At 51.3% G+C, this 22,519-nt stretch overlaps 1 protein-coding gene across 1 annotated transcript in view; it reads left to right on the plus strand.

The window, feature by feature from the left end:
- Nucleotides 1–22,519, plus strand: part of WASHC1 (WASH complex subunit 1) — a 111,897-nt gene that overhangs the window by 40,160 nt on the left and 49,218 nt on the right. The window contains exon 4 of the mRNA XM_032972470.2: nt 7,460–7,606. Within this exon, the coding sequence (XP_032828361.2) occupies nt 7,460–7,606 (147 nt within the window). The remainder of the gene's footprint in view (nt 1–7,459; nt 7,607–22,519) is intronic.

Below are 22,519 nucleotides of genomic sequence, written 5' to 3' on the forward strand. Positions count from 1 at the left end.
AACCAAACACCAACAGCAAAAGCCGTTCTAAAGAAACTAAACACCAAAAGCAGTTCTAAAGAAATTCGCTTTCAATCTAGTCCTACACACACATTGGCACACTCGACACGCGCACACACAGCTCACAACCTCCTCTGAGCTCCCATTGTTGGTGGCAGCTTCTCTTAACCGTGGCGTCACTCAAAGGGCAAGCCCATCGTGTTTTACCGAGGGGTGGGAGGGGGGCACGAAGTTTGGTGCAAACACAGGCCATGCTGTGGCTCACTGACGCTATACTCGCGGCAGCGAAACGTGTTTTTCTGGCGCGGCGTTCGAGGCTGCTTTGACGGGCCGTCTGTCGTGCCGCCGTGTGCCTCTGCCCCCCCCCCCTCACCCACCCCCAGTGGCCTTTTCCTTGAACGCTGAGGTGGCGAGATGTTAACTACCTCGCCTGGTATGCAGGAGGTCATGGGTTCAATCCCGACCCTGACACCTGCTGTATATTTGGAGTTTGCGTGTTCTCCACATGGTCGAGTGGATTTGTCGTCTGGGACCCCCAGTTTTTCCCTCCACATTAAGAAACATGCGTTTCGAGTAATTGGCCGATATAAATTTCCACATGCTGATAAGCCACTTCGTTGAGCTCTCATTGTGACCAGGTCGCTTCTGAAAAAGAGCTGTGTAGCGATCCACGTACGTGGCGGAGGTGGCGGTGGAGCGTCTCCACCCAGTGGTCACCTGCCACGCGGCCAGACTGGCGGACAGACGCGCACGCTCGCACGCTCGACTCGCTCGCAGACTCAACCCTGGACGCTGGGGCACGGTGGTGGCACCACTACAGTAATGATCAAGAAGCACTTGATTTGGCAGTGCTGCTGCTGCTGCTGCTCCGTTGGCAGTTGTGCACAAGCACAAGGCACAAAACAAGTCGTCACAGGCGACTTGTCCGGGCTCCGGCCCTCCTCCTTCGCACGTGATTAATGATGATAATAATCGCTATGGAATTTGTTAATTGCACCATAGTTATAGCACAAGGCTATCAATAAGCGATTATATTTCACAGATGGATATTATTTACGAATAGTGGGCGACTTGGCTTATTGGTTTTTATCGAATGTGGTGGTTTGCTAATTCATTTTTCTGAAAATGTGGAATATGTGTACTCCGGCCTTTTCTCTCTTTCAAATATCTGTGAAAAAGTGCATTACAGCTCAACGGATTCCCCCAGCGTAAATAAAGATTTCTCATTCTGAGCTCCCTTTCGCCAGTATTTGGCCGATTCATCCAAGCTCTGGCTGCAGATGTTTTGAAAGAGGTGGGGGTGAAAACACACACTTTACCCCACCACACGCACCAATTTAAACTAATCTATAAACTATTTTATTTTTATTTTACTAGGTAAGGCCCACTGAGCCATGTTGCTCTTTTTAAGAAGCGACGCGTCCACAAATAATACAGCGCAACGAAGTGGCTTATCGCGTGGAAATATATAGCGGCCAAATACGTTGAAGGCATGTTCATTTAAATGTGGAGGGAACAATCCAGAGGACCCGAAGAAAAATCCACGTGACCACGGGGAGAGAGAGACGCACGCAAACTCCCTATATACAAGCATCGTCAGGGTCGGGATGGAACCCATGACCTCCTGCATACCAAGCGAGGTAGTTAACATCGCGCCAACGTGACAACCTGCCATTGGACCAGCTGTGGTGTGCCCATGCACACTGCTGGTTTCGCAGAGGCTGTGGGGAGAGAGATTCAAGAAACTCGCGCCGTTGTTTCAACCGCCGCGCCGGGACATCGAATGGAACCCGGCGACCTCTAGGTCGCAATTCCAGTTCGCTGATCAACGCGGCAGCAGCAGCAGCAACGTTTAGCTTATTGCCCTTAACCGGTTGGTGAAACAAGTTCAACATACATACACATCCCTTTAAGGTAGGTACCGCACAAGATTCCCCAGTTAAAATGTTAATAAATTCCAGTGGCCGAGGGGGGATTGTGAGAACAAGATTTAAGTGACCCCCTGCAAAGGTTTGGCAGAGCTCTCCTGAGCGAAACAGTGAATGAATAAATAAATGAATAATCGCCACTGGGTGTCAGTTGAACCTTCTTTTACATTCCGGGCTGTGGGAAGTCACATGGGGTTGTATGACTGAAGAATTGGGTCACAATCCTCCAAATACCCTCCCGACCGAGACAATGCTCTTTTTCTAATAAACGCATTCTCCTGCACTTGGTAGCCTAATTGTCGTGCAGTTTGGAATTTCCAAGGGATGTGATGTCCCTGTGGCCCCTTCTGATCACTATTGTCGGTGCCAATTTCAATGGGTTACATATTCATGGATGCACGGTTTGGTTTACGAAACTGGCCTTCTCTCCGAATATATACGCGTGGATAAATGTACGTGGGTGGGCTTGGCAGAAGCCTCGTGTGTGACATTTATAACAGAGGCCTCGTGTGTGACATTTATAAGTAAGCCTAGATGCGCAGGCTCAGAGGTCAGAACGTTGAGCCGACACTGCTGAGATCTTGGGTTCACAATCCAGGCAGTCGATTTGCGATTTAAAACGGGTTTCTCAAGTGTGTTTTTTTTTATTCGACCAGGTAAGGCCCCAACTGATCTACGTAGTTCTTTTTTCAGAATCGACCTGGCAACAAGTGATATCTCAACGACGTGGCTTATCATCACGTGGACGTTAATTGCGGCCAAATACTCTAAAAGCGTGTTTCTAAATGTGCAGGGAAAAAATAATTGGGGGCCCGGAGAAAAATGCACGCGATCACCGGGAGGACACGCAAACTTCAAATATACAGCAGCAGGTGTCGGGGTCAGGATTGAACCCACGGCCTCCTGTATACCAGGCGAGGTAGTTAACATCTCATAGCCACCGTGATGACGATGTGAGACACGCAAACTTCAAATATACAGCAGGTGTCGGGGTCAGGATTGAACCCACGGCCTCCTGTATACCAGGCGAGGTAGTTAACATCTCATAGCCACCGTGATGACGATGAGAGACATGCAAACTTCAAATATACAGCAGGTGTCGGGGTCAGGATTGAACCCACGGCCTCCTGTATACCAGGCGAGGTAGTTAACATCTCATAGCCACCGTGATGACGATGAGAGACATGCAAACTTCAAATATACAGCAGGTGTCGGGGTCAGGATTGAACCCACGGCCTCCTGTATACCAGGCGAGGTAGTTAACATCTCATAGCTACCGTGATGACGATGAGAGACACGCAAACTCCAAATATACAGCAGGCAGTGTGAGGGTCGTGATGGCACCCAAGCCCTCCTGTATACCAGGCAATGTAATTAACATCTACCCATTGCCGTGTGATGCTAGCACTGCCCTATGAGAGATCCTAGTGGATTGCTCATCTCGTGACACCGATAGCACAAATAATCCGCACCTCCTTTCATCACGGTTGGCTACGTGCGCTGCGAAAGAGGTTCGACGTGCATGCCGTACACAATCGGAGCAATAATAACGGAGGATGTGTAACAAAAAATAATAATCCCGTAATGCGTCTCGGTATCCGCAGCAACAACGGACGTGCCACTTTGTAAATTCCCCGGCACAACTCACCGGGCAGCTGTAGGGGACGAAGCAATTCGCTCGAGGCCAGCTTTTTCTGACTCGACAGAAGGTGCCCTCACTCTCAGGTCATCAACCCGCCACCATCCCCACAGGGCACACGCAGTGCGTCCAAATCGTCCTCTCATACGATGCTACCCCGCGGCCCTCCCTGACGTTGTTTTTGGCTTGGCCCGCTGCGCAGCTTTGGCGCGCGAAAAAATGAACACGATGGGTCCCGACTGAGAGCCGCAATTCTTTCCCGACCTCGCGGATTGCGTCGCTGCGTCTTGAGACGTCGGTTAACTATTAGCTGGCCCTCGCTTAGCAGGCGGCTGGTCGGGGTGTAATTTTTAGACGGGGTTCTTTCGGTCCCGTCGCACCGTCTGTTGAACCTCTTTCGCGCCCTGTGTAGCCAACCGTGCTAGTCGGAGGTGCGGTGGGGAAGGACGTCAAACTCAACGCAAAAAAAAGCAGTTGTAAAGAAATCTTGATTTAAAAGTCACATAGCTCCAGTGGCCTCCTAACATCGGTAGGAAGGGCGTTGCAGACGGCCACGGGGGGCGCGTCTGAAAGCGCCCGATGCGATGGCCGTCTCTGTTTGATGGCTACCAAAAAGCCGCCGCTGCGAGGAAGACCGGGGTTCGCGTGATGGTTTATGCTCATTGCCAAGGACGGCGGCGTCAGCAGCGTTACACGCACATGCTGCCCCCGCTACTGCTGGACGCGAATCTGTTTGGCCGCCAAAGCAGATCCCCCTGCCTCCCGCGTTCAATAATTGGAATGTCTTTACCCCCGCCTCGCTTCATTTTTTCCGCGCGCAGCCAGCCCGCGGTGGGATTCCAGCCCCACAGGCTTAAGATTTGAACGCCACGGGCTAATATTCGGTCGCGGCGCCTAATGGCCTACCGTTGCACACTCCGTCGCGTCGTCCTCGTGGCCGCGCGGCTGGCCTCGCCGTGCCGGAACGCGTCTCCATGGTCGGCTGGAATCGCTGCCAATTAATTTCCTTTCGTCCGAAGTGACCTCTGGTCAGAAAATCACCGCTGCGACCTATAGTCGGCACACAGGAAGCACCGACTCCAGTGTCGTTTCCTCGCCGAATACCTCTGCCCCCTTTTATATTCTACCTACGTCTGACCTCTCTCTCTCTGTCTCTGTCTACGAAATAAACACGGCCACTGTTACGGTACGGCATCTACGGATCCGGCGTATGCATTTAGACTCCATTTAAAAATCCACGTCGTAGTGTATTGTGTACAGCGCACTTAGTATCTACTTGATTGTTGGTTAGCCGGGGCGGTGGGCAGGGAGAAGGAGTCTCTCTGCTTGTATGTATGTGCCACGGTGGTGAGATGATGTTTACTACCTCGCCTTGTATACAGGAGGATCGTGGGTTCAATCCCGACCCTGACATTTGCAAGTTTGGAGTTTGCGTGTTCTACCCGTGGTCGTGTGGATTTTTCTCCAGGTCCTCCGGTTTTCCCCTCCATTTTTAGAAAACACATTTAAAGTATTTGGCTGCTTTCAATTTCCACATGGTGATAGGCCACTTCGTTGAGCTATCATTTGTGGCCAGGTCGCTTCTGAAAAAGAGCTATATCTAGCTCTCATTGGGCCTTACCTGGTACATAGCTGACCCGTGCCAATCGCAGCTGCGGAGCGCCAATGCCGACAAGTCGCGCTGGCGCCGCCAAATTGCAACCGCGAAACCTCCGCGTGCGTGCGTGCGTTCGCTTCCGCGTGTGGAATTTCAGCCGGGCCAAGGGGTGGAGGGCAGACGTGGCCGTGCGTTTAATGCCCTCCCTGAGATTCCCACCCCCCCCGTTCTCATTTCCCAGCTGCCACTTGCCTTCACCGAGATAAGCCCCCGAGCACGGGACTCGGCTGCCCCGGCATCAACTGCCAGTGACGCCGGGGGGCGGCTGTGAGCAACATCAACGCCGCTCATCCTGTTGGCAACGTTCCCCCCCTGCCCCCCCCCCACCCCCACCCCCACCCCCCGCTTGGGGACCCTCACAGGGGTCACGGCGGTTTGACGGTGGGAAGGTTGACGATCGTCATCTCCGATCCTCCCGGCTTTTCGATTAGCCGAGGATGCACCGGAGCGCCCGGCCCAAAGGTTTTCTCCCCCCCATCTCCCCCCCATCTCCCCCCCCCGCCCCGGCGATGCTCGCAGGTCACACACGGAGCGACGCTGCGCGCCGCTAGCAGTTCGTCGTGAGGGTCACGGTTTGGTAATTGGTGCTCGGGCGCGGTTGTAATCGTGGGATCCCCTTGAACAAACAGTTTAGGACAACCGCGGCCGGGACTTTGGCCGCGGCCAAGGGCCGCGACCTCCTTTGACAAGACCGGCGTTGTGTCCTGGCGAACAGGGGTCGTTGGTACGCGTCGGGGGGGGGGGGGGAGGGGGGGAGGTGTGGGGCCGGGGGGGGGGGGGCACGTTGTTTATCACGTGTGGCCGTGCGCATGCTCGCGGACGGAGGGTGCAATTTCCCTGCCGTTGTGACGCCGCCGCTCGCCGTATGAAAGAGATTAATCAAGGATTCTCGTTTTGGCCAACCTTTCATCAGCGAGCATTCGTCTGACATGCCCGCCCGCCCGCCCGTCCCAAGACCAATGTCCGAAGCGGCGTGCTCAAAATGACTCTTTAATGGTCGGCAATGGCCAGGTGCGATTGCGGGAATCATATTGGTTTTCGTAACCCGGGGGTGTTCTTCTTGTAGGGAATTACCAGTCCCGAGAAAATTTGATGTGCGCTTTCAGCACCGCGCGTTCGGTGACCGCACAACGTGAATGATTTTGTTTACCTGAGATTCATTTTTATTTCACCCCACCCCCCTCCTCCCCTTAAATATAATTGTCCCGAAGAGTCGTTCTACCGAAATCCGCTTGCGGGGGGGGGGGCACGTGTTTCCTGCGATTTTACGCGCACAAAGATCCCTCTGTATCGCCTCTTAAACAGACCCTTGGCGCAAGTGCCCCTAAGCGAGCGCCTATTAAGGCCCCGCGCGGTGCACCAAGGGGGTTGTTTGGCCAGCACCTCACCCAGCTGCCCTTAGGCTCCCCGGTGCTGATGTTAATACACCATCAGCAGTGTATTAGTTGACCTAGGTGAGGCCCTTGAACCGGTTCGGATATTCGCCACCGTTATTGGTCATAAGCGGTGCAGTGCGCGAACTCCTGCGCCGCCGCTCCACTTGGCACACACACACACACGCGAGCACGCTCACAGCGTGAATGCACATTCTAATATTCTCACAGTGTTCAAAAGGTGTTGTTTTTCAACCGATAAATAGTAGATGGCAACCATTAGTTGTCCAGCGGTCTCGCCGCCATGTATCCAAGTGCCCCGGACAAATAGCAGAAGAAGGATGCCGCCACATCTCATTGCAATCGAACGTCACAAAACATGTCCTGTTGTCTGACGGGCCTCGCACTGCACAGGCCTTGAGGCCCTGGCGATGTATTGGAATGAACGCACGTCTCACGGGGGACGTACGCTTTCCCATCTGCTACGCGTCGTCGCACCTGCACGTTGTTGCGCGTGCGTATGTTCATCTTACTTCCGCACCGTACGTGGCCAACCGTGCTGATCGGTGGTGCGGGGGAAAGGACAACAAGCTAAACACAAAAAAGCATTTCTAAACAAACGCGTTTTCAATCTGAATTTAAAAGTGCATAGATCCAGTGGCTTCCTTGTATCATAGACCATTCCAGACGGCCGCAGAAGCACATGTGAAAGCGCCGCGACGATGCCGCGACCGTCTTTGTTCGTTTAACGGTTGGGGGGGGGGGGGGGGGGGCCTCTTGAACACGTTGCACGTACGTTTGTCGAACTTCTTTCGGCGGCCAACTGTGCTAATCGGAGGTGGATTGCGCGCCGCGGACGCAGGTCTTCTCCAGCGCCAAGTACCCGGCGACGGACGGGCTCGACGACTACGTTTCGGTGTTCACCGGCGCGGGAGAGGGCGGCGAGGTGCGGCGCCCGCGCTACAAGCTGCAGAGCAAGCACCGCGTGCTGGACGAGCGAGCCGTCAAGGTGAGGGCCCGGCCGCTGACGCGGTGCCGTGCCCATCGGTCGGTCGGCCTTTGTGTCCGTCTCTGTCCAAATGTGCATCTCTCCACAGGTCTGTCCGTCCCGTGTATCTGTTTCTTCATCCAGCTATCCGTCCAGCCGTCCGTTCATCTGTCTTTTGTGTCTGTGTTGTCATGCATTCGTCCGTCTGTCCATCTCGTCATCCGGCTGTGCGGCCATCCATTCGTCTGTCATTCCGTGCGACTGTTCATCTGTTCGTCCCTCTGTCCATGCTTCACTTGCCCATTTGTCTCTCTGTCTATGCCTCTGTCCATCCGTGTATCCATCCATCCATCCGATTATTTGCCTGCCTGTCCATTTTCCCCTCCATCTGTTAATTTGCCCATTAATCCACGCATCCGCCCACACACTCGCGAGCTCACTCGGGATCTCACCTGCCCGCCCACTCGCTCACACCCTGCAAAGCCCGCTGCCGCGTGAGAGTGAGCGGAGGTGGGCGTGTAGGCCGAAATAACTACTGGGGATGAATCCACGTTTTGCTGAATCCAAGCGGACCGTCGTTTTACCAAGCAAACAACGGTGTGCTTACGCTGACGCCTTTGATCAAATCACCTGGAATGCAACCACTGTCATCGGTTCTCGGAAGGTGAGCAGCGTCGAGTCCAGGTGGTGTGTGCGTGGGTGACCACCTTGCATAAAAATATTGGCGTCTTCGGCTGCTGCTGGATGGGGTGGCAGAGGGCAGTGATGAAAAATAAATTGGTCTACTGCCGTTGTGTTCATTTCTTGTTCTAGTGCCATTCATTCGATGCCACGCTGGTCCCCCATGGACCAGCGTGGCAAAGTATCGTCAACTTTAAATTTCGATTGAAAGCTTTCGTGACTGCAGGGATTCATCTTCTTGGTTCTTTCGGTAAAGTCACGTAGAAGGGAAACAATGAAGTAATAAAAATAAAACATAATAAAATAAAATTATCACTTTATTTTAATTTTATTATGTTTAATTTTTATTATTTTATTTCCATTCTACGTGACTTTACCGAAAGAACCAAGAAGATATCGTCAACTTATTCGTTGGGGAGGTACTCATTGAGCAGTGGATATGGCAAAGGGGGGGGGGAGGGTGGGTGGCTGTGCAATAACCGGTTGAGACCAGAAGTCACCTTTTCAAGAGAGATCTGGGTTAAGAAGGTCTGTAAAAACAGCGTGGCCTTACGAAGGCTGACATAGGGAGTCTTGAAGATGCGCTGACATGCATCGAGATCCCGCTGTCTGATATAAAATTGTAAACAGTTTTTTTTTATTTTACCAGGTGAGGCCCACTGAGCTATGTAGCTTTTTTTCAGAAGCGACCTGGCCACAAATAGCTCAAGGAAGTGGCTCATCCGCGTGGAATTTACAGCAGCCAATATGGTGAACGCGGCGCGTTTCTAAATGTGGAGGAAAAAACCTGGAGGACCCGGAAGAGAAACCCACGCGGCCACGGGCAAAGAGAGTCGTGCAAACTCCAAATATACAGCAGGTGTCAGGGTCGGGATCGAACCCACAACCTCCTGCATACCAGGCGAGGTAGTTAACATCTCATAGCCACCGTGATGATGATGAGAGAGAGAGAGAGAGTCGTGCAAACTCCAAATATACAGCAGCAGCAGGTGTCAGGGTCAGGATCGAACCCACAACCTCCTGCATACCAGGCGAGGGTATTAACATCTCCTAGCCACCGTGATGATGATGATGAGAGAGAGTCGCGCAAACTCCAAATATACAGCAGGTGTCAGGGTCGGGATCGAACCCACAACCTCCTGCATACCAGGCGAGGGTGTTAACACCGTCCGGCAGTGGCTTGACAAATACGGCTATTAATGTTTTTACCCCCGTCGGTCTCGCTGCCCACTGGACCCTGCGTTATTATAAACATCAGACATTCCTGTTCAAGGATCTAAAACATACGATGGTGGGGAGGGGGGGGGCAGTAGCGTAAGGGCCGTACACGTTTCCGAAAGTTTCTCATCCCTCTGTGGTGGTGGCCGCCACCGCCACCGAGGTTATTTTTGTTCAAATTAATCGCTCCGAAGCCCGCGCGGGCCCCCCCCCCTTCAGCTGTGACGCGCAGTGCAGCTCACTCTCGCCGCCGCTGTGGAGGCCACATAAATCAAGGGGGGGGGCGGGGAGAGTTGATTTGTGCGCAACCGCCCGCGCGGTCGCCCTCGCGGGGTTAAAGGTCGTGGCGCAGCCAAGCCGGCCGTCGTGAATAATCCTCGAAGTCGGCCCCCTCAGGATTAATCATCACCGGCTGCTTAAATTAAACGCGATCAATGAATCAAATTCGCCGCCCCCGAACCAGATTAATGATCATTCTTGACGCTCGCTAATAGCAAATAAAAGCCCGCCCGAGTGCTGGGGCGGGGTATGCGGTTGAAGGGGATGGGGTGGGGACGTTTGGGGGGTGGGGTGGGCGTGGGGGATGTCCCATCACACGAGCACAAATGACCCCGCTTGTTCAAACACTCTTATCGCCCACTTAACACTTGACGGGAACCTTAAATTTCCAGCGCCATCGGGTCAGTGTTGGTAAACAATGGCTACAGGATTCCCCTCTTCCCTTCCGCCCCCCCCCCCCCATGCATTATCCAAAGTTTGGGTCCCATGGGTGGAACCTGCCCACAAGGGGTTACGGCTGTACACCGGCGTGCCCCCCCCCCCCCCCCCGCCGATCTGCGCGTCCTCCCTCGCTCCCGACGAGTCGCGGCGCAGTGCGGCGGCGGAGCCCCCCTCCCGTTGCCCCCCCCCCCCCCCACGTACCATCTCGCCCGTCGCGATGTATACGGGATGGCGGACTGCACTGAGGCTCGTGCGGGTAGCGAGCCGATACCCCCCCCCCCATCTCCCCTGCTCCCCCACACGCCCCCCCCCCCGGTAGGAGGCAGTACAGCAAGCGGGGTCTCTAACCTCGCGGATTCGGTGCCGTCGCCGGGAGGTTATTTCCTACAGTGCCCGTCTGAAGCAAAAAACGTGGACAAAGCGATTTCGGACGAACGTCCGCATACCGGACGGTAGTCTAAAAACACACGAGTCTCGGACGTTTGTTGAGGATTATTACAGTGGCACCTCGGTGTACGTCGCTAATTCGTTCCAGAAGGTAGGAGGACTTATGCCGAAAATGACGAACACCAAACGAATGTTTCCCATAAGAAATAAAGGGAAAGGAATTAATCCGTTCCACAGAATAAGAAATGATATTTTATATGGCACATTATACATTAATGGGGTTGTATAACATAATGTAGACACTACTTCGTACTAACATACATACATTGAATGCACCTTGCTGAGAGGAGTTGATGGCCTACAGACTGAGGGAGCGGCGCTTTGTTTCAGTCGTGAACGGGGTCTACGCGGGTACGCGGTGACTCATCCCGACCCACACAAGTTCTAGCAAGCGTGTCCTATCCCAAGCAAGACGTCGTATCCCAAGACATTTTTTTCTCTAGAAAACACGACGTGTACCAAATTCTACGTATTCCAAAGCTGCCGTATACCGAGGTATGACTGTATTACTATTGTAATGACAGCGTGACACCTGTACGGGGTAATTACGGTTAGAGCTGCATTACATAATGCCTTATTATAAGGGGGGGGGTGGGGTGTATCTGGGGTAAAGGTCAAGGGCGGAGTCAGTCGAGAAGCTCCGGGAACCAACCCGAAGGTTCTGGAAAGGGGGGCGTGGCCAGAGGTGGAGCTTGGCCGCGCCAGGCGGATATAAGGGGCACCGATCCTCTGGTTCCGTTAGCGCGGGGTCCCGGGTCCTGGCTGCGTCGCTGCTCATCGTCATCTCTTCGTCTCCGACCGCGTGGCTTGTTCTTCTGCAGGAGCAGCTCCGTCGCCGCCGCTACGCTCGTCACCCAGCCAGCGTGGCTACGCGGGACGGAGACGGGCTGCGTGTTTGGACAGCCTGGGTGTAGCCGCGTTACGAAGTGTATCGTCCTGTGTGCCACTTGGCGTGCGTCGGAAGTCTCCCACTGCACTATTATATTTATAATAAAAAAAAACATTTTAGACGGTGGTAGCGGATGTCCTCTCGGAGCGAGCGGTCTTTTGTAGGGTTGGCACTTCTACTTCTTCTTGTTGGGTCCATGTCACTTGAGGTGGACGGCCACCACCGCTTTGGAATGATGAACGTGAGCTCGGGTCCCTCGGACGCGTTGGGCTGCTGTGCCAATGCGTTGTGTTTTATTCAGGGGCGGAGCCAGGGGGGGTGACAGGGGTGACGTTCTGCGTGTAAGTGTACGACACTCGGTCTGGCGGACTCCGTGCAACTGCATTGTCAGAGTGTGTCGCCAACCGATGGCGTCTAGTTCAACAGCCTGACTCTCTCTAAATCATTCTTGAAATTAAAATTTGTTGAATGTCACCCCCGGGGCTGAAAATCCTGGCTCCGCCCCTGGTTTTATTCAAGGCCCTAGCACTGCGCTGATGGTAATTGAGAACCGTGTTTATATAGACAAATTCACGCGGGGGGTGGGTGGGGAGGGGGGGGTTCAAATCGCCGCCGCTTCGTCGACTGTGCATAGGTTAATAAAATTGGGCGAGTAAAAAATGTTAACATTTCGTGGGGAATTGTTCCTTTGCTTCGTGTTGCTATGTTAATCTGACCAACTTTTACACGCACAAAATACCGAGGTACAGGCATTCACTCTTGAATGTGCACAAGCACACACTCGCGCGCCTATTCAAATGTACAAGGATCCCCCCTTCCCCCCCCCCCTCCCCCATAGCCTTATAACAGGCTTATGACCGTAAGTGCTATTGGTGAGCACCTATTAAGGCCTGAATGGTGCACGAAGAGGGGGTGAGAGGCCAGCTCCACGCCCGGCCGCCTTTGTCTCCCTCGTGCCGATGTTCGCACAACGCGCCAGGTGCTCATTGCAGGCTGAGCCGACCTAGGTGAGGCCCAGAACCGGTTGACATATCACTCACCTCAGGTGTCAGTCATGGCCCGGGGATGGAAATGAGGTTACCGAGTTCGCAGCGCGTTTACCGACACAAGCACACACACCTATTTAACACGCATATGTACACACACACCTATTTAACACGCATATGTACACACACCTATTTAACACGCATATGTACACACACCTATTTACACGCATATGTACACACACACACCTATTTAACACGCATATGTACACACACACACACCTATTTAACACGCATATGTACACACACACACCTATTTTACACGCATATGTACACACACATACACCTATTTAACACGCATATGTACACACACACACCTATTTACACACGCATATGTACACACACACACCTATTTACACGCATATGTACACACACACACCTATTTACACACGCATATGTACACACACACCTATTTACACGCATATGTACACACACACCTATTTAACACGCATATGTACACACACACCTATTTAACACGCATATGTACACACACACCTATTTAACACGCATATGTACACACACACCTATTTACACGCGCATATGTACACACCTATTTACACACATATCTACACACACCTATTTAACACGCATATGTACACACACACACCTATTTACACACGCATATGTACACACACACACCTATTTAACACGCATATGTACACACACACACACCTATTTAACATGCATATGTACACACACACCTATTTTACACGCATATGTACACACACCTATTTACACGCATATGTACACACACACCTATTTACACGCATATGTACACACACACACCTATTTAACACGCATATGTACACACACACACCTATTTACACGCATATGTACACACACACCTATTTTACACGCATATGTACACACACACCTATTTTACACACGCATATGTACACACACACACCTATTTAACATGCATATGTACACACACACACCTATTTAACACGCATATGTACACACACCTATTTAACACGCATATGTACACACACCTATTTAACACGCATATGTACACACACACCTATTTACACGTGCATATGTACACACACACATCTATTTACACGCGCATATGTACACACACATCTATTTACACAACAACAACCGCCATGCGCCACTAAGTGGCGTTGACGTCACCACGACGCTTGTGCCAGGCCATGTGCACCTTGAGGCCACGTGAAGTGTCGAACGCCTGCTGGCAGGAGGTCACGGGGCAGACCCAGGTGCCACGGGTCGACTGATTGAGATGACTGGCTGATGCACCACCTGTGCCCCCTACTGTGCCAACCTGCTGTGCTTTAGCCACCCGGCGCTCCGCTCGTTGTTGTGAGCGTCGCTCCTCCGCCCTCCGTTGTTGTTGGAGGGCGACTGCCTCCAACTGCCCAGTAGCGTCCTTCACGAGCCTCCTCCACAGAGGCCGATCTTGACACCGCTGGTACCAGTCATCGGCAAGTCCACTCAGCTCCACGTCCTCCTGTACCACATCACTCCATCTCTTCTCTAGCCCGTGCCGCGCCCGTTTAGCCCCCTCGATCCAGCCGAACAAAAGCTGTTTCGGCATGCGGTGGCTGGGCATGCGGGCTATATGACCCAGCCAACGCAGCCTTGCCTGCCTGGAGGAGCTCACCGATGGGACCGTGCCCAGATCTTTCAAGGATTTGTGAGCTCCTCACAATCCAGCCTGGTTAAACCCAGGATGGATCGTAGGCAGGCCAGCCTAAATGTTTCTAACCAGCGCAGATGTTCCATTTGGAGGGTCCACACGCACACACACCTATTTACACACACATATGTACACACACATCTATTTACACACGCATATGTACACACACACCTATTTACACATGCATATGTACACACACACACACACACGTGTGTGTGTGTGTACATATGCACAGATACAGCTTTCACACATGGGTAACTCCCTTGCAAGCAGGACACACGGAAAGGGCACCTGGGTCTCAGGAATATTTTAAATTATTTGTTTTATTTAAGTTGCATATTAAAGGAGCCCTAAAACAACAACAACAACAGGGCCAGCATTACACACACAAAGGCAAAGATCTCCGTTATAGCCTTGAACAGACTTTTGGCAAGTGCTTTTAGCGAGCACCTGTGTAGGCCCGTACGGCGCACGAGTGGGTGGTGTGACTGGTACCACGGCCAGACACATTTTTCTCCCTTCTGGCAATGTTTACACATCGCACCGGGTGCTCATTTGAGACTGAGTCGACCTAGGGGGAGGCCCAGGACCGGTTCTGGTAATCCGCCACTGGTGTTGGCCGTGAGCAGGATTCGAACTCTGGTCGCCGGGTTCGTGGCCAATTGCGCTAACCGCTGCTCTACCGCTCCCCCATTCACCCAAGTTCCGTATGAAATGAAAGCTATTGAGCCCTTTAACAACAGTTAGAAACGTTATATGTTACGTAACTCCCAGAGTCTCTTGTTGGCTCAGACCGCTGCTCACAAGCCGCCCCTACTACTCTGCCGCAAATGTTCAACTTGCCCGTGATAAAACCCCGGTTTAACTTTTTTGCAAAAGCTTATTGGCGGGACACTGCTGGGATGACCTTTCATAAACCGCGACTATCCCGAGGAGATGACCTAAATGAAGCCAGATGTGTGGGAATAAGAGCAAATCCTGAGAATTGATGCTGACTTTGAATCACCTGCAGGATCTATCACAAAGGAAGAGGGAATAAATGGCCACATGTGGTTACATTAACGGCTTTTGCCCATGGTGACCTTTTGACCTTGATCTATCTACTTTTTTTAACGCAGTCTGTGCTCTGTGTGTGGTGTATGAGTTCTAATTTGTGCGCCATAAGAAAAAGGCGCACCAAGGTGCCCGGGATCCCAAAACCCAACCGTGCGAATGTTTTTCTCAAGCAAACTTGTAAGACGGCCTCGATGCACTTGACGTCCGCCTTCACCAGCGCTTCTCTATCCACTGCTGACAGAAGGCCTCCTCCACCGAGCTCCTGCCACAATCCCTCGCGGTTGCGTGCTCGGGCCTTCTGTCGAAAGCTCCCGCTCCACGAGATCTGATCCCATCGCTCCATCTCCTGGGCCGACGGACACCCCTCGGGCGCATTCCCCCTCCTTGAGCTGCCGCTCCCTCTCTCGTCTTTAGTCTCGACCGCCAGCCGCCGTGTCCCTTCTGGCCACGGCACGACGACACGCTTTGACACGGCCGCGATTGTCTTTGTGTGAACGCCGAATGTGCCGCACGTAGCCAGCCGCGCCGACCGCGGCGTTCCGTCGAAAACGAATGAGCCTCAATTTTGCCCGCATCAAATGAGCCTCCATTTTCTCGCATTGTACATTTCAGGTCGCTTCCGCCCAAAACGAGTCCACAGCCCCTGACGTAACTTCGCGCGTCGCGAGAGCGCACGCACGCACGCGCGCAAATCCACGCGCGCAAATCCACGCGCGCAAATCCACGCGCTCAAATCCACGCGCGCAAATCCACGCGCGTAGTGAAACCACGTGAGCAACTTAAAGCGTTCCGCCAAGTCGCACGTTTGGAGAGGGGGATGGTGGGCGTTCGGTGGAGGGGTAGTGGTGGTGGGGGGGGGGGTTAGCGTTGTATTTACGATTGCAATTCTCCCACACCACGGCCACCGTCCACGGGCGTTCGCTTTTCGCGGCGATAACGCGCGCGGTTTTCGAGATATTTATAGCCGTTCCACGAGTGGTAGATCTCTCACCCCCCCAACTCCCCCACCACTCCCCCCCAGTTTATATCGACCGAAGGGGCGTTCCACTATCGAGTGGAGAGGGAAAGGTAGTGTGTTATAACGTCCGCGTCGCGTGTAAACCTCACGAGGGATCGAGGCTTTTGGATCTCCATTATTTTCCCCTGCCCATTGTGCGCATCGCGGAGATCCGCCGTGGGCTTCCGATTTTTTTTTGCTTCAGTGTTTTTTTTTAATATTTTTTGCGGTTCGCCGGCCCGCTCGTGATTTAATCGTCGCGTTAAAGCGGTACAATTTAACTTGAATTAAGCTGAAGTGAATTGAATGGCCGCGTTTAATTCACTGCTCGTGCTTCACCGCAGTTGCGAAATCACCGCGGATTCGATGTCGCGTGGCGTTTATTTTCGGCTCTGTTGAGCGTTTCCACCACCCCCCCCCACCACCTCCCGCCCCCCGCAGCCCCCCCCCCCGCCCCCCGCGCCCCCCGCCCCCCGCAGCCCCGCGCTTCTCCGTACAAGTCGACTGCATAAAATAAAAATAGATTTTTGTTGAAATATAAAGAAAATTACATAATATATATATATTTGCAATCATGCGGTCACGGGCACGCGTGAACTCAATGAGAAATAAAGTGGTTTTTTTTTTAATTAATCGTCCAAACGTAACCAAAGTAACTTTTTCTCACGCGAGCCTCGCCAGTGGGTGCCTTCGCAATAAAAGTAAGTGGGGGGATTGGAGGGGGTTGTTTGATTGCGGGGAAGGTAATAACGTCACTTCCCAGTGGCGATTGTGTAAACTTGTCAAATCTTGGCTCCGTCTTAACTCCGCCAAATCTCTAGGGCGGCGTTTTTCATCGCATGGCACGCGGGCCACTGAACCCTTAGTTGTTGGTCTCGGACCGGTCACCAACGATTACACAGGTAGCAGATTATATTTAAATTCATTAGCACTTAATGTCATTGGCTGAATTCCCACTCCAAGACATTCATATATTGCTTTGATTGTCACGCCGTGATGATCATTGCCATCAAGTGGTCGGGCAAATAGGAAGAGCGCTGCTCCTGCCCTGTGAGATGGGATTTCAGAATTAGCTCTGTGATGCCTGCTTCCGCCGTTTTTATAACCCCGCAAGAGTTCCAAATGGATTATCCGTCTCGTGACCTCACCCCGATAGTGCGCTCATCCGTACACCGATGGCAAGATGTTAACTCCCTCGTCTGGCATGCAGGAGGTCTTGGGTTCAATCCCGAGCCTTGCGCCTGTATATTTGGAGTTTTTGTAAGTTCTCCCCGTGGTCGCGTGGATTTTCTCTCTCTGGTTTCTCCCCATTTATTTTTCCCCGTTCACATTTAGAATCGGCGTGCTGTTCAGAGTATTTGGCTGCAATAAATGTCCACGTGATATGGAAACCACTTCGTTGAGTTACCATACCAGTGGCCAGGTCGCTTTTGAAAAAAAATATATCTTTATACCGCCAGTGGGCCTTACTTGGTGAAATAAAAATGAAATTTTTTACATCGGTGTTTTCTCCGTGGATCAGAGGTCGACGGCCAGTGTATGCCAGCTCTGGTAGTGTTCCGTTTAAGGAGTGGATCCACTCCTTAGTCATCCCTCCACACCCCCCCCCCCCCACCAAGGCCACATCCATCCTTACTTTCTCCGGCCCTTCAGCCATGGGAGTCTGGCTCGCTACGCATCCGCGATGTGATGTGTTCCTCTGGCTGACTAAATGCAACATCGTCTGTTGGCGACTGGACCACGGGGGGGGGACCAAGTTGAGAGAGAAACGATGTTTATATATTTGTTTAACACGTAGCGAGCTTTCACGGTCAATATTATTCGTACTGAAGGTTTTTGGGGTTAGATCGCGTAAGTATAAATGTGCCGTAACCCTCCACCACCCGACACTGCCAATTAGTAAGGTGATTTGTCACGGTAACAAAATCCACAACATTTACAATTTGAGTAAATCCCTTACTAATTGGCTGTGTCGGGAGGTGGAGGCTTACGACACATTTACGCGATCTAACCCCAAAAAACTTTTATTATGAGTTATTTATTTTATACACAGAATGCAAAGAAGAGTGCGGATGTTCTAATGTTACAGCACAACGTGAATGTGAGCCAGGCGGCTCAGCGGTCGAGCGATTGGCCCGCAATCGGAAGGATACGAGTTCAACTCCTGGTCGAGGGTTGACTTACCCTCATCGTCCCTCTGGGGCCGATAACAGCGGCGACTATCTTATGGCTAGTCTCGTCCCCTGCCATGGGATCGTGGAATGTCCACTGCTGGAATTCAGATGAGCACCGCCTCACTGCCCATTCGATTGAGCAGGTAATCATTTGGCGTTTTATTTTTTACTTACACTTTGACTGCACTGAAGCGAAAGGCGTGAGGTCACGCTCATTACAAAGTCCTTGGCCACAAGTCAACCACCAATGCCTTGAGGATTTCGTCAAAGAGCATATACCGTTATCAGGCGAGCCCCGGTCATCCTCGCAGCAGCAGTAGCAGCAGCGGCAGCGGCTTTTGGCTTAAGCCATCGAACAAAGACGGTCACCGCGTCGCCATGCTTTCAGATGCTCTTCTGCGGCCGTCTGGAGCGCTCTCTTCCTTTCCGATAATTCGGAGGCCGCTGGGAGCTATGCACTTTTAAATCTAGAATGAAAACTCGTTTTTTTTAGAGCTGCTTTGTGCGTTTAATTTGTTTAACACGTAGTCTTTTGCGACCAATATTATTCATAATAAAGGTTTTTGGGTTAGATCACGTAAATAACTTTAATCGCTCTGACAGCTACAGGCTTAGTGCGGCTTGGAAGCGTATTATTAAATAATGCATATTACAATTCCTTATAGGGGAAACACATACTAATTAACGGATTACTAACGTAGCATATAATCACAGTAACACGCATTAAAACTAATTACTAATCTACAACTCATTACTAATCATAACCATTGACTGATTACCAATCGATTATATAATTACAATACACCCCCCCCCTCCGCCTGAATGAGTTAAATGATGACGTCACCCTGCTGCTCTATTTAAGACCGAGAGCAAGCGAGGGCTTTACCATTCTGGCGAATTGCCCGATGATGCTGGATGTAATTACCAGCGAAACGTCGTACTCAAACTGTAAATGTTGTAGATTCACTCTTCAACACACCGGTGGGCTAAAGTAGTGATCTATTTGTCTTTTGTCAACGTGACACTTTTTTTTGCTGATTGGCCGTGTCGGGTGGTGGAGGGTGACGACACATTTATAAATAACGCGATCTAACCCAAAAACCTTTATTATGAATGCGTTTAGTTTGTTGTCCACCCCCCCCCCTCCACACCTCCGGTTAGCACGGTTGGCTACGCACGGTGTGAAAGTGGTTCAACATACGTGCATTCGATTGTGGGCTCCGAGGAATGGATGGGGAGAGCCCTCTGCTGGACATAAGCAGGGGCTGTGAGATGACGACTCTCAGCGCTTGGCACGACACGCAGGCACGGAGGCGGGGGGGGAGGGCGGGCCTCACAAAGGTGACGCGGGAGGCTCTTGAAGTCCGTTGGCCGCGCAGAGTTTTAGTTTAATTTTGGGAATGTGCCGTGCGCGCCGAACATCTTGTCGCGGTGCCTTGCGTTCTCTTGGCCCCGTTGAGAAGTGGCAGTGGCAGGCGCTGACGTAAAATACATCGCCACCGAAGAGCCGCATTCCGTCTCCGCGCTTGCCCCGGCGTTCTCCCTTGAGCTCTCGCGCGAAGTTTATGAACAGAGGTTGCTTTTCACTGTCTGCTCCGCCACTGATCGTCTGGAATGGAGTGTGCACGAGTGCTCGCTAATTTAACATATGTATTTTTATATTAGCCCTGAGGTGTTTACACTTGTGCGGACGTTCCATTTCGGTCTCCCGCGGCAAAAAAAAAACAAGACCATCTGTTTTTATTTAAAGCTTTCCTGACTGCAGGGATTAATATTCTTGGTTCTTTCGGTAAAGTCACGTAGAAGGGAAACAATTAAATAATACAAATATAAAACAATAAAATTCTCACGACGTTTCGACTGCAACACGAGCAATCATCATCAGGTGTGAAAACTTGAAAACTGAAGAAGAAAAAAAAACACAGCAAGAAAAAAATATTGCTGTGGTTTTCACACCTGATGACGACTGCTTGTGTTGCAGTCGAAACGTCGTGAGAATTTTATTGTCTCGTATTTTTATCATTTTATTGTTTCCCTTCTCCGTGACTTTACCGAAAGAACCGAGATTATAGGACCGTCTGTGTCACTAAATCGAAACGGTGAACGCGTTCCCGTCGATTTGAAATTCACGGCCGTGAGCGCTTGTCCCCCTTTGCCTGCTCGTGAAAGCCCATTAACCTCCGATGATGGCAGCGGGGTGAGCCTTTACACATTCATCGCGTTCTGCACGACGCAAGTGGGCGGCGAGCGGCGACGCAGCGCTCAACGCCAGCTGTGCCCTCCCAGATCTGGCGGAGCCGACTTCTGTCTGCGGCCAAGGCGAAAAAAACCATCGCGGCGAGCGCCAAACCACGCCGATGGGCCCCCCCCACCGCCACCCCCCACACCACCCCCCTCATTCAACAATCCACTCCGACCGACACGCTGAAGTACTTTGCGGTCAAATAGCCCACGTGGTTGGGTTGGTGGGGGGGGGCGGTTGGGAGGCCTTCATCCAGCAGTGGATTGCCCAGCCGCTTTCGATTTGCATGAACACGTTGGTCGGCGGCCAAAATAACAAGAAGAGGCATTTTTTTTTTGCTTGTTCGAAAGAAAGAAAGAAAGAAAAACACTCCCTCCTAGCCACACACGCGCACGCACTCTGCCTGCCCACGAATGATTTAGTCTTTGATCTTGTCTCTGGTCCCCAAAAATGAGATAAAAAAAAATGTAATCACATTTCCCACCTCTGTTCTTTGACGGAAATAAACCTCGGTGTATCCCTCCTTTTGATTGCTCAAATGCTCTAATTTTACTGGAGTTCTAACGTTCTATTTTTTTAGATTAATCGGAAGTCACAGGCTCGCCCGATAACCGGGAGAGCCGTTCAATTTCACAGCTTCCCCCCCCCCCCCCCCCAAAAAAAAAAAAATTCGAATGTTCTCTCACTTTGTTTTCCTGTCGGGTGAAGTGATTTTTTTTTCCCGTTACACTTTGTAAGCCAAAGTGAAATCCACTTGGGATTCATTATCTCTCCCTTTGCAAGAGAAACTAGGTGATGGTGCATGCGCAGTGGAAAACTATTAATCTTTTCACGTATATATATAACATTTATATTTTTGAAGTGTTAACAATCATAGTTTAGTGCTCTCTGTCAATCCACTGTTGGATTAAGGCCTCCTCATGCCGATGTCGATTATGGGGCGTTGCTTGACCATGCCTCGCCACGGGAAGCTGTGGCACTTTAAAATCGAGATTGAAAACTTATTTTTTTTAAGAAGCTGCTTTTTTGCGTTTAGTTTTGTTGTCCTTCGTCCCATGGCACGTATATTTGTTGCAGGCAATTCCCACAACTGGCTTTTGGACATTGTAAACACCGTAACGTAAATAATCTGGTTTCTTTATTGGCAATATTGCACGGCGGATTAACGTGCCACGGATGAAAGCGTATTATGAACTTCTCGTGAAAAGGGATGCCTGGTGTTAGATCACGCTTCTGAACCTGGCTCACATCCAAATGCGTAGCACTCTCTTACGGCACCGTTTGCTCATTTTTCTTCTCCATATTCTGGGTATCTGACAAAATCTAATTCCCATCCCCCCCCTACCCGCCCACTCACCCTATCTCCTCTATTCCTACAAGAATCCGCGATAAACTGTGAAGCACCGTGTCCTGCCGGCAGGCACGAGCAATGTGAATAATGACTTCTCTCTTTCTTGGCATTATTTAAATTGTATCGGTTGATTTTCCATATCATAGGTTGTTTGTATAAAAATGCCTAATCCCGTTGAGATTTATGCCGTTAAACATGTTTCGCTGTTTTTTTAAGCGGGTGTTTCGTAGGTTTGTAAATATTTGCAACGTAAAAATGCCATCTAACCCAAGTTCAATCATCGTAAAATAGTCCGTATCACAGAGGCAAAATAAAAATACCTCCGGTGTTTAACGCTATTAATCGAACGTTCGCACAGCGGTGCGCACGCTTCTTGTCAATGTTTCCTCAATTAGCGATGCATTGTTAATTTACGAATTAATTTAAAACGATCGGTTATCTCCTGCACAGCAGGTG

This window comes from Petromyzon marinus, chromosome 48 (assembly GCF_048934315.1).
Source record: "Petromyzon marinus isolate PM22_M1 ecotype Great Lakes invasive population chromosome 48, UKy_Petmar_22M1.pri1.0, whole genome shotgun sequence".
NCBI classification, from domain to species: Eukaryota; Metazoa; Chordata; class Hyperoartia; order Petromyzontiformes; family Petromyzontidae; genus Petromyzon; species Petromyzon marinus.